Source organism: Arachis hypogaea, chromosome 5, assembly GCF_003086295.3.
Source record: "Arachis hypogaea cultivar Tifrunner chromosome 5, arahy.Tifrunner.gnm2.J5K5, whole genome shotgun sequence".
NCBI classification, from domain to species: domain Eukaryota; kingdom Viridiplantae; phylum Streptophyta; class Magnoliopsida; order Fabales; family Fabaceae; genus Arachis; species Arachis hypogaea.
Genome location: NC_092040.1, coordinates 2061765 through 2073932, shown reverse-complemented (window position 1 = coordinate 2073932; position 12168 = coordinate 2061765). Strand labels below are relative to the sequence as shown.

The window sequence follows — 12168 nt, the reverse complement described above, 5'->3', positions numbered from 1 at the left end:
CAATTATAATTTTAGTCTTTATTTTACCTTATCTTTACCTTTCATAGACAAATGCTCTATATATACCTAATTTTATCTTCATAGTTTATAATTTTCAATCAATCAACAATCAATAAAATTTTATCTTTTCTTTCATTAGTCTTTCACAATTTTATTATTTTTGCGTACTCTTTCTTTTTGTACTCTTTCCGTTTTATTATGGTATCAGAACTTTCTTGATGTGAAAAATTTCTCCATTAGGTAATTACTAAAGTGATGAGTCATACGCTCATTTGTGTGATCCTGCACCTCGTCGAGGATCATGTCAATTTCTTGGAAAATGCTATATATTCGAAGGTGTGGTGGGTGAGAATTGGATAAAATTTATAGAATGTGTAGTGAATCGATTTTTATCGAACCCTTAGTTTAGTCACCAACACTTTCGAATTAAAGACGTAGACCCATTAAAATATTTTTTGAATATTGAGGTTGCTCAATCATTAAAGGGAATTTGCGTCAGAGAAAATATTGTCTTGAACTTTTGGAGGATTCTGGTTTATTAGGTGCTATATCTGCCTCTGTTCCAATGGATAGTACCAAAGACTATATCAAGACAAAAGTCCCTGCTATCTGAACCTTTTGTATATCGCCGTTTGGTTGGCCGTCTTATCTATCTCACCACTATTCGACCGAACATCATGTATGCCACTCAACAATTAAGTCAATTCATGACATCTCCTGCTAAATCTCATCTTCAAGCTGTTAAGCATGTGTTACAATATCTGAAAATTAGTCCTGATAGACTTTTTTCAAGAGAATCAGAAATTCAGCTTCTGATTGGGCCGGATGTCCTGACACTCGACCATCTTTAACAAGTTATTGTTTCTTGCTAGGTAGTTCTTTAGTCTCTTGAAAGATCAAGAAATAAACCACTGTTACCCGCTCATCCACGGAAGCATAATATCGTGCATTAGTTAACACAACTTGTAAACTTCAATGGATACTAAACCTGTTACAATTTTTGCGCATCTTTTCTATCCGCCCACCAGTTTATATTGTGATAATCAGAGTACTCTTCGTATTGCTGCTAACTCAGTTTTTCATGAACGAACCAAACATTTAGAGATTGATTATCACTTGGTTCGACAAAAAGTTGGACTGATTAAACTTCTCCCAATTTCCTCTTCTGAGCAATTAGCTGACATCTTCACCAAGTCTTTGTCTTCCCAACCCTTCCATCTTAATCTGTCACCAAGTCTTTGTCTTCCCAACCCTTCCATCTTAATCTGAATAGGCTTAGTTTATCGACATCTTTCATCCTCTAGCTTGTGGGGCGTATTAAACCACTCTTCCACCTTAGTCCATGACAACAATAAAGACATCTCACGGTCCACAAATTCAGTCCAACAGAATACACAAATTCAGTCAATTATAATTTTATTCTTTATCTTATCTTATCTTTATCTTATCTTATCTTTATATTTATCTTATCTTTATTTATTTTTATCTTTCATAGATCAATACTCTATATATACTTAGTTTTATCTTCATAGTTTATAATTTTCAATCAATCAACAATCAATAAAATTTTTTTATCTTTTCTTTTCATTCATTATTCTTTTACAATTTTATTATTTTTGCGTACTCTTTATGTACTCTTTCTGTTTTATTTAGTCATGCTAAATATATATTAAAATTAATCACTAAAACCAGCTATTAATATAATTAAAAATAAATTAAATAACATATATTTTCATACACAAATATATTAGTAGTGATTTTGGTATACATACCATTTATATTTATTTATGAGAAGTGAATACTTTGCACTCTCATCTGATGATAATTTCCTTTTTTATTATATTAGTAACATTCTTACATGATAGTTTAATATATTTATGTAAAAGTTAATGGAAATAAAGTGAGTAGCAATTTTTTACTTTCTATTTATTAGCCATAACATCCTCTCCATACTCTTTTAACACGTGAGTATTTTCTTATTTTAACTCATTAATTATATAGCTGCTATTATCTTTTCATAAACAAAACTATTAAAGATGTTAAAATCGTACAATTACGGTTTAATCATTGAAAATGTCCTCACAGATTAATTAGTATTATTCTATTAAAAAGGTCGCTTAGTGGGTAGAGAAACTCTATTAAGTCACTAATACCAACATATATAGCGATTTCGTTTTAGTTTCTAAAAGTAAAGGCTAAAGCTTAATGATTTAGTTTTAGTTCTGCATAAATTTAAGTGTTTTTATTATTTCGATTGAATTGTTTGAACTTTGAAGTATTAGTTTTAGGTTTTAGAATTAAAGTTAGATGCATGAAACTTACATGATTGGTTGATATGTATGTAAACAATTTGTCAACATAAGATTTGAACTATATTGTGATTAAATAAATGATAATTAACAGCAACTATAATGACAAAAGGAAAAGTGTAAGAAACCAAGATTAAAGGGAGAGAATTAAAAAACAAATATAGATATGTATATATATATATTATATATATAATATAATGAAAGAAAATATTAGACCTCCAAATCCCATGGTGATTGAACTTTTGGGAAAAATAGGGATCACAAAAACAAATTCAGAATTTGGCACTGTATAATAAGACAGTGTCAATCTTAACAATATGCCAGAGACTATCACCAATGGTGTGAAGGGACTAACTAGTTTTTGTGTATAGGACTCTCTTAACTCCAAAAGAATCCAAAAGTAACAAGCTGCATTACAATAATCACTACCAATCAAAATTGGGGATTCCATCTTTGTTTAGGACATCCTTAATTTTCATGTCTTCAAAGGTATTGAGCTTGTATTCTATCTCTGTTCTCCTCCCACCATGTCTTTGCATTTACCTCCCCAAATCTTTCCCGGCTGCAGAAATAGTTAGTTCATCAAGTGTCAATTCAAATAAAACAAGAATCATGTTAGTTTTCTAGATCATGTTCTTGATATGCACTAATGTTACCTGAATCTCACGCGTCGAAGCTCCCTTGTTCCATCGGCTAACTGCCTGATTGTGATGTAAACTCCAGGCTCATCCTGCTCTACCCACTCTGTCTCCATCTCGCTGGCATTGCTCACTGAAGGCTCGTCTCTAGAAGAGGTTGTAGTCCTTGATGCTTCCATGGATGACCCTGCTGCATGGAACTGGTGGCCGGAACCACCTTGTTCCAAGTGTTTATAGTGATGCCTTGGTGTTGTCCAATCTCTGTTTAAAGATGAGGTCATAGGACTTTCTCGCGCTGATGTCAATCTTGAGTATGTAGAATCCCTTGGCTGTTCAATGGCAACAATGCAAACATATTATAAATCTTGAATTCAATTTGTGTTTGTTACGTGTTAGTGAAAACTCAGATGCAGTTAACTTCATATAAAGTTGATAGATAAGAGTTGTTAAATGAGTTGACAGGTGCTCTCAGCTATCAACTTCACATGAAGTTAACTGTACTTGAGTTTTCACCTTGTTATATAGTACTTTCATACCTCATCCTCGGATCTTGGAGGAGTGTTAAGAGATTGTCGATTGAATCGTTGAACGTTGTAAAGTTCCATGATTCTGTCATAATTCTCCCCCCACCATTTTTGTGCTTGCCATTTATTGAACATCTCCCGGCTTCAAATTCAAAAAAAAAAATGATTAGATTTGAAGAACTAAATCCCCATATTTAGTGTACAAGTATGAAACTTGAAGATTGGCACTTTTTTTAAGGTTGCTTGAGTCCCAAGAAACAACACTCAACTAGCATGCTTGTAAATTTAGAGTTAATTTGAGAGTTTGATAATCTTGTATACACTAAACATGTAATTAACAAGGATAATGGAGTGTTTAAGAAACCTGAAGCGAATTCTTTTGAGGTCATTTCCACCATTAGGAAGAGAAACAAAGGTGATGTGAACCCCTGGCTCCACTTGTGCCATCCACTCCTTGGCTTCACCCTCATCCTCCAACACCACATCACAAACTGAGGCCGAATCGCGAGCTCTAGGGGTCTGGTCTCCACCAAATGATCTCATGAATCTTGGGTCAGTTCTACCAGGATGATTGGAGCTAGTGAAGTCCCAAGCAGGGGTTGAACTTGTGCTTGCACCTCCCATGTAAGGGTATGGAACCCCTTCTGAGATGGTGTCAAAATCAGGATAAGGTCTCTGTCCTTTCTTGTAGGTACTTGACCCTGTGCATGGCTTGCACTGCTTGTATGCACCTGAAAACTTCAGTGCCATGTCCTTTAACTGCATATAACATCAATCAAATTCAGATTAACAACAACACATTCAAACTTGTATTCAAATAGAGTTTAATTGCTGGTGCTTAATAATGTAAAAGTTTTTAAATATGGTATTTGTATTTGCTTGATTTTTAAAACTATATATAATTGGAGGCAAATAGAATAATACTGTTCAGTCTTACTAGAAAATTAAAAAACAAATTAATTGATAATAAGCCAACAAAAGCTTAACATATCTAAAAATTCATGAAAGTCATAAAAATATACTTGGTCAACAACTTCAATATAAATCATCTTTTTACAGATCACAATAGATCATGTAACTTTAACAAAATGTGTATCTGATATCATAACTTTAGGAAAATATAGATTCCTGAATAGTTACAAATATTCTGTATCTACATGTATTTTGACCATTGACTCCTATAATTAGAACTATGCAGGTGGGGCCCTATAAAAGAAACTCACTATATCTTAATAATGTTTTAAGGCTTTCTTAGACACCTGAGTGGCACTTTCCCCCCAATGTAGATCACCCTACACACATTTCTTTTTCTTTTTGAATTTGAATATCATTTGTCTCATCCAATGATCCACTAAATGGAGGAAAGGCATGCAAGGATAACCACTTCTCTCCACTTTCCAGAACATGAAAAAATACAAAATTCACAACTTGCTATAATATAAATAAAGCCAATCCCATAAAAAGTAGTTTAATTGTACTAAATGTCCCTATAGTTTTTTCAAAGAAATTTAGCTAACATATGTCCTAAAAAAACATGTTAACATTGTTAGTGAAAATTTTAACTTTCTATAATTTTATATTTTTTTCTATTATATCTAATTTTAATATAAGGTTAAGGTCTAAGCTAAAAATATATTCCATTCAACAAAAAACTGTGACAAAAAATTGCTCTAGAAACTTGATTAAAAATTTTAAAACTATAGTCCTTAATTAAAAACTATGCCAAACTAAAAAGATCTCTAGAAGTTAATTAATTAAACCTAAAAGTGAGAAATAAAATAATTGAAACTGGTTCTGCTGAATAACAAAGTATCTGTCCAAATGACACACAAGTAGGGAAACATAGTCCCTGCAAGTTTCTGAAATACAAAACCAAAAAAAGTGTGTTTGGATGAAGCTGAATGGAGTCTTAAGGTTTCACAGGCTTGGGTCATTTTCAAAGCACCATGTAAATACTTTACAGCTAGGATAGTGGAGAATGTACTTGTTATGTTATATCTAGAACACTACATACAAGTGGGTGAAAACAACATCACCTTAACGTGTGAAAAAACCATTTACTATATATCCTACAGAAACCTTACATTGTTACATTACATATGTCACAGAATCAATCTATGTACCCCAAATGGAAAGCATTTTCTATTTGTAGATATCTCCAACAATATCTATCCAAATATCAATTGTCAATTTTTTTTTCCACAATTCAGATACATTTGGTTCTAAATTGTTAGGATATATAGGCATCAAATTAAAAAAGTGCCTACCTATTTAGATAAGGATAAAAATTCCATGCAACATTGACTGAAAGGAAATTAATATAACAAGTACTGTAAAACACAAATAGTTAATAGTTAAATGTCACTATACTTTTCTTCCATCAAGAAAATAGTCCAATCATGAACAAATTTCTCTATACATATTTAATTTCCCCCTTTTTTTTAAAAGCATTGATATATAATAAAATACTTTAAAAACAAATTAAAAAAAAAGTGGGACGACAAGAATTCATGGATGGGCCATACAATGGATTCGCATACCCTTGTGTCCTAGACATCTTTTCTTAACATTAACCAAACCGATGGATGTGTTGAACATGTTCCCACTGCTGCCATTATCCACACACAAATTTTGGAGAATATTTGACCAAAGACTAATACTGCTATATTGCTTTTACTTTAGGAATCAAAATACAAGGAATTAAGAGAATAATAGTGCATTATTATTGTTATGATTATTAAAATGTGGCATGTGTAGTTAGAATTGAAGCCAATGTGTTTGTGCTTTTTATCATATGTTTTATAAATTTGATAAATTTTATAGAAACTATAATTCGGTATCTAATTTTTGTCTAACTTATTTTTTATAATAAATTTTAATTATTTAATAATTATTTATTTTTATATTTTTAAAATTAAATAATTTTTAACCTTTTTAAATATCATAAGAATCAACTATAAATTTTTGAAAAACTTCTAAATGTATTAGTATTGTGATGTTTTAGTAATTTTTAATGTTAATTTTAATTATAAAAAATATATATAATTAAAATTTACTGACTTACATAAAAGGTAGAAACTAAAATGTAGTCGACTTCACGTGAAATTGATAATTAAGAGTCATTAAATTGAGTTTTCACCTGCTTAAAAACTTTTCTAAATTTTTACCCCTTACTAGATGAAAGATGTCACAATCATGATAGAATTTTTTGATTAAAAACAAACTTAGGTGGTGTATTATACAAGTGCAATTATAAGTGGACCTAATTGACAAGCTGGAATTTTTTCCCCGTAAAATCAAATCAAAGTCTACAAAGAAGAAGAAGGAATATAGGGGATTGATTGGTTGATCATGATGGTCACGTCCGGTCAGTAACACCACATGCCATTAAATAAACCAATAAATTGGACCAATACATGGCAACAAGTGGACCATCCTCTTCAACACCATAGGTGGGCCCATTTCAAACGTCATCCTAAACAATCTCCCTCCTCCTTGATACTCACAAAAACATGTCTCGTGTGTCCGTGTGTCATGTGCATTCTTATTGGACCATGATTTTCTTTTTTCATAAGTGAAAAAATTTTCTAATTAACTCAGTTGTAAAAAGCATATAGCTACATCTAATTGGATAAACGTGCATTTGGGTTTGGTTTTATTATTAGAAATGGACTAATTTAATTGAAATTTTTGTAACTATCTTTTATCTTTGAAGTATGAAACCAAGTAAGAAGAGGACAAATTTACCTACAAGTATACCAAATTTGGCTAAATGCCTATAATATAGTATACAAAATTGGATTGTATGAATAATTTTGTTTTTGTGCTATGACATGACAAGATCACAAAACATCTGATGAATATTAATATGCATAAAAAATAGAGAAAGATGTGTGAGTGTGGAGTTGTGTAAACACATAGGTAGGGGGGGCTTATAGGTATGCGTGGAGGTTAGAGAGAGAATCAAAATGTGGTCCCCCCACCAACCTAATAGCTATTCATTTTGTTAGTTTTCACCAACATGGAAAAAAAAGAAGCTGCAAAAGCAAAACTTGTAGGTAGCACAAAAAAAAAAAATGCTACACTACAATAACATTTATAAATCCTTAAAAAAATTATACTTTAAATATATTAGTTTTTTTTTAAAAAATACTAATATATAGTAAATGTTGTTATTAGAATAAAATATATTAATTTAAATTAATTTACCTACGCCTATATATTTTTTTAGAAATTAATCTATTTAAAAATACAAATTTTTAAAAATTTATTTATTATTTAAAAAAATGCTACACTACAATCACATTTATAAATCCTTAAAAAATTTATACTTTGAATATATTAGTTTTAAAAAAAATACTAATAAAATCATTCAATACGATAAATGTTATGATTAGAGTAAAATATATTAATTTAAACTAATTTATCTACGATTTTAATATTTTTTTAGAGATTAATCTATTTAAAATACAAATTTTTAAAAATTTATTTATTATTTTATTTTAAAAAAGTTAAAATAATATCACTTCTACATGGATTATTTTTCAAGATGTATATATCAAATAAATTTCAAATAACTGATTTTTGATCTACACGTAAATAACTGATTTTTAATGTACATGTAACATAATTGATTCGAGTATTATTAATGGTGGTTATTAATAATGGTGGTAAGAGAAGAAAGTGAGGAGGGTGGAACCTGCGTGGTCAGGCTTTTGACGGCTTCTTTTGTACTGGGCGTGCCACCTTCACGGCTTTCTTCTTCCCTCTCTTCCGCCGTTTGCTTTGTACAAGCTATGCATGTAAACATTTTCACTCTTTTTCTCTCTCTCTATATATATATATATTTATATACTTTTTTCTTTCCCCCTAATTATACCTGCACCAAAACAAACAAATTCATTTAATGGTCATCACATTGAATTAGATATTCAAAAGAAATATTTAAAGTTCCGGTGTTGGAAAGAAATTTAGGTAAAACAAAAAAGCTATATATCAACTGTCATTGGTTTTTCAATGGACTAGGACAATAATAACAACAATGCATTGTACATTTGTACTAATTTAGTAAAGTGTTTATTTATTATTCTTGTCGATATTATTGTTGTTGTTGTTATTGGTCATTATATATAAATAATTGATTTCAAGGGAGAAAAAGGTTGAGAATAGGTAAGGGGAGGAAAATAAACAATCACTTTTTTTGTTTGTTGAATAAAACAGTGACAAGAGAATGAGAGGAGCAAAGTATGTAACTAAGTTGGAATGGAACTGAAGGAAGGGGAATAATGTAATAAATAATATAAAAATGAATGAATGAATGAATGAATAAATGAGGTGCCGAATGAGGCAAAACAAGATGGTCCTGAGGTAGAAAACCAAAAAGGAAAAGCAATCTTGAATGTTTAGGCTCGGGATCAGAGCTTAGGAGATCACAGAATCCAAAAAGAAGCAAAGAGAAGGAGAATGAAATGAATGAATTAAAGAAGAGAAGAAAGGGCCAAGAGTTTAATTAAAAGGAGAGAAAGAAAAGATAAAGAGATTAAAAAAAGAACAAAATGTGGGGAAGCAAAAAGCAAAGGCCAAAGGGACCTTAGCTTCTTCCCCTTGTTAGACAAAGAATTGAACAAGAAACAACAATGAAGCAAAGCAAATGATGCTATAATAATAAATAAACAAGGCAAAAGTGGTTTGAATTGAAGAACAAAATTTAATTAGTTTTAATTTTCTGACACATAATGGGGTGATTGTTGCTCCTCCACCCACCCGTCTACTCAGTCTGATTCTCTCTCTCTCTCTCTCTCTCTCTCTCTCTCTTTATCTTTTGTGTAAATCACAATCAATCCCCATTCTCCAACACCATCACCAAAAAGCAGCTACACTACACATTCTTTCTCACTCACCTTACTCTCACACAAAACAACAAAAACCATGTACTATTACTATATATAAATGAATAAATACATTTAATTCTAAAACAAACATTGACATATTAATTAATATATATAGAAGTAGTAAAATAGAGATACCAAGGTAGAGGCTATTTTTGTTTGGAAATTTCACTGAGTGTGTTTGTTGGTAATTAATTAATATATGGTTGAGATATTGAAAATGACAAATCGAGTTGAATGTGTGTGAGAAGAAGAGGGGGGGAAGGGGGGCAAACAGACACATGCAGAGGAATTATTATATAAACACAACAGAAAAAGTGTGGGGGCGGAGGATCAAATAAAAGAACAACAACAACAATGAGAAGAAGAAGAATTCTTCTTACTCTTCTCTGCACATTCAATAATGTTGTTTGCCTTTTTTTTTCTCTGCTGAAAAAAAAGTGGTTATTCGAAAACGACTTACCAAACAATCGTTTCAGCTTCCTCTGCCACCACCTTCTCCTTTGTCCCTCTGAAAATAATGCAAATGCAAAAACGCTAAACTCTTCATAACCACAATAAAATGAGACTCTAATGTTGGGATCTGAAGCTTAGTTATCGTCTTATCGAGCTAACAAATATGCAAATAAAATAAATGACGCTACAAACAAAAGTTGAAAGCAGAGAGAATGAAAGAAAAAAGACAAAAAAAAAAGTGGATAAAGAAGAATGGTTTTGCTACCATTACTACTACTATTAATACTACCTTGTGTGAGGTTCAGATTGGAGTTGAAGGAAGGTGAATCGCATTCAGAAGAAGAAGAAGAAGAATCGATGAGCTGCGAGGTGCAGAGTTTCTCTGTTTTTGGAAACAGAGGATCGTACGCGCGCGTGGATGAGAATATGAAAATAATGAATGATAGTGAACGGTGGCGATATTTTGAAGATTTTGTTTGAAGCGCGAGAAATTGGAGAGAATTACGGTTACAGATTGAGACGAGGTTGAAGGGGGGAAGACTAGAGAAGGAGGGAGACAGCGTTTGAGGTTGTCGTATTTATACATCTACTGGGTAAGGCTTCACGGCGTTAGTCTTACGCCGTTATGTTTGACGGAAAATGTTTTTGAGTATCAACCGATGGGAGACACGTGGGGCCTACATGTCCTTCTTCTTGGTTGATCCAAGGGTGGGGATTTTTAACGTTATTTGTTCCGGTGCCACGTGGCGTTTTGTGATTGAATTTGATGAGGTTATTGGAGGGCTAGGATTTAGTTAGGGGATTTATTTATTTTTTGGAACCTTCCCATCCAGGTTTTGTTGTGCTGTTCAATGATGTCATTGTTGTTGGATCTTGATAATCATAATAATCATAGATGAATAATATTGTCATCATTATTATTTATTATTAGTATTATAATCATCTATAATTTAATTGTTTTTTTTTCGTATCATCATGATCACTTGAAGTGAATCTTTAAATATAGTATAAAATAGTAAAGTAACTGCGTAATTAAAAGAAGATAAGTATTTGATTTTGTGGATATCATTTTTGGGGGAATTTGTCTTTTGTCTCAATCCTCAGGAGATTAGTTTAATACCCTAGTTAATCCTAAGAAATTAAATGAATTAAAGAAAATGATGTGGTGATAAACTTATTTTCGAAAAGTTTGTATGTTTCCAATAATGTCCTTTTGGATATAATATATTACATCAATATTTCCGGTGATTAAGTTACATTTAAGAGATTAGTTTAAAAAATTTAATTTTATTTATTTTTGGTTTAAAAAAGTTTTACGTATATATTTTGTTACCATGTGTATACTCATAAAAAATTAATGCAATTAGAGGATTCTGCAAAAAAAAAAATTACACTATCAATAAATTAAAATTATACTCTTATTTTCAATGCAACAACTTAAAAAGTATTATATGTATAACATTACCTAATTTTTAAAGGGCGTCATTTATTTATTTTTTTTCTTTTATAAACATAGAATCATAGAAGATTAGTTTAATTTGTGATTCTCCAAAATTAAATTTTAATTCTCATTACAAAAACTAAATATCTTGTCATTCATGTTCGTTATCTAAGAATATAACTGATGTCATGCACGTTGATAAAATAGATGCCTAAAAATAATTAATAAAAAGGCTAATTATTGAATTTGAAAAGGTAAGACAGAAAAAATAAAAAACAAATAAATTTGTGTGAAAAAAAATTTCTTCATAAAGAAAAATAATTTCTCAAAATTTTTAAATCACTTTAATTGAAAAAAAAAATCTAACTTTAATTGGTATAGCTTGATTTTCCGATATATTTATTTGAACAATCGAGTAACATGCAATCATGCATGAATACACATTTTGATAGAAAGAGAATCAATCAAAGATAGAAAGAATGAATAACATGCATGCATGGTTGCCTTACTTCCATATTAAGCGTCTAATAAAACTTTATAAGCCTTTAATTTGCATGTGCATCAAGCTAATAAGGTAGCCTCATCACTAAACAGTAAATAAAACCAATTTTTAATCGCATATATTTGAGTACTGCTAGGAAGCCAATAGGCTAAGCGTACAATGTGTACAATGAGCACATCTCATGTCATAAGATCATTCATCCCAAAAACTTAAGGTGATTTTGGAGTTTACCAAGGATCGAACCATTGACCTTTCGGATCTATAACTCTAAAAGTATAACATGACAGGACAATGTAACACTAATGGTCATATCTCTAATACTTCCTAAACTTTCATTGTACATATTGTACGCTTAGGCCATTGACTCCCTATACTTTCTCTATTTTAAAAGGTTAATTTTGATGTACTGA

At 30.9% G+C, this 12168-nt stretch overlaps 1 protein-coding gene across 1 annotated transcript; it reads right to left on the bottom strand.

The window, feature by feature from the left end:
* Nucleotides 1-2459: 2459 nt before the first annotated feature.
* On the bottom strand, nt 2460-10367 carry LOC112800103 (protein BREVIS RADIX-like). The gene is made up of 7 exons (XM_025842188.3): nt 10105-10367; nt 9823-9870; nt 8171-8350; nt 3836-4230; nt 3484-3613; nt 2966-3276; nt 2460-2871 (listed from the first exon to the last, which is right to left on the bottom strand). Exons 3-7 carry the CDS (start codon nt 8279-8281, stop codon nt 2793-2795), a joined length of 1026 nt encoding a protein of 341 aa, XP_025697973.1. The 5' UTR covers nt 8282-8350; nt 9823-9870; nt 10105-10367; the 3' UTR covers nt 2460-2792.
* Between the last annotated feature and the right edge of the window lie 1801 nt (nt 10368-12168).

Coding starts and splice junctions, on each gene's coding strand:
- LOC112800103 (XM_025842188.3), bottom strand. CDS start 8,281: ATGTTTACATGCATAGCTTGTACAAAGCAAACGGCGGAAGAGAGGGAA. Junction 3,614..3,835: donor CTCAAAAGAATTCGCTTCAG/GTTTCTTAAACA, acceptor TTGAATTTGAAG/CCGGGAGATGTTCAATAAAT. Junction 2,872..2,965: donor CTTCGACGCGTGAGATTCAG/GTAACATTAGTG, acceptor CTATTTCTGCAG/CCGGGAAAGATTTGGGGAGG.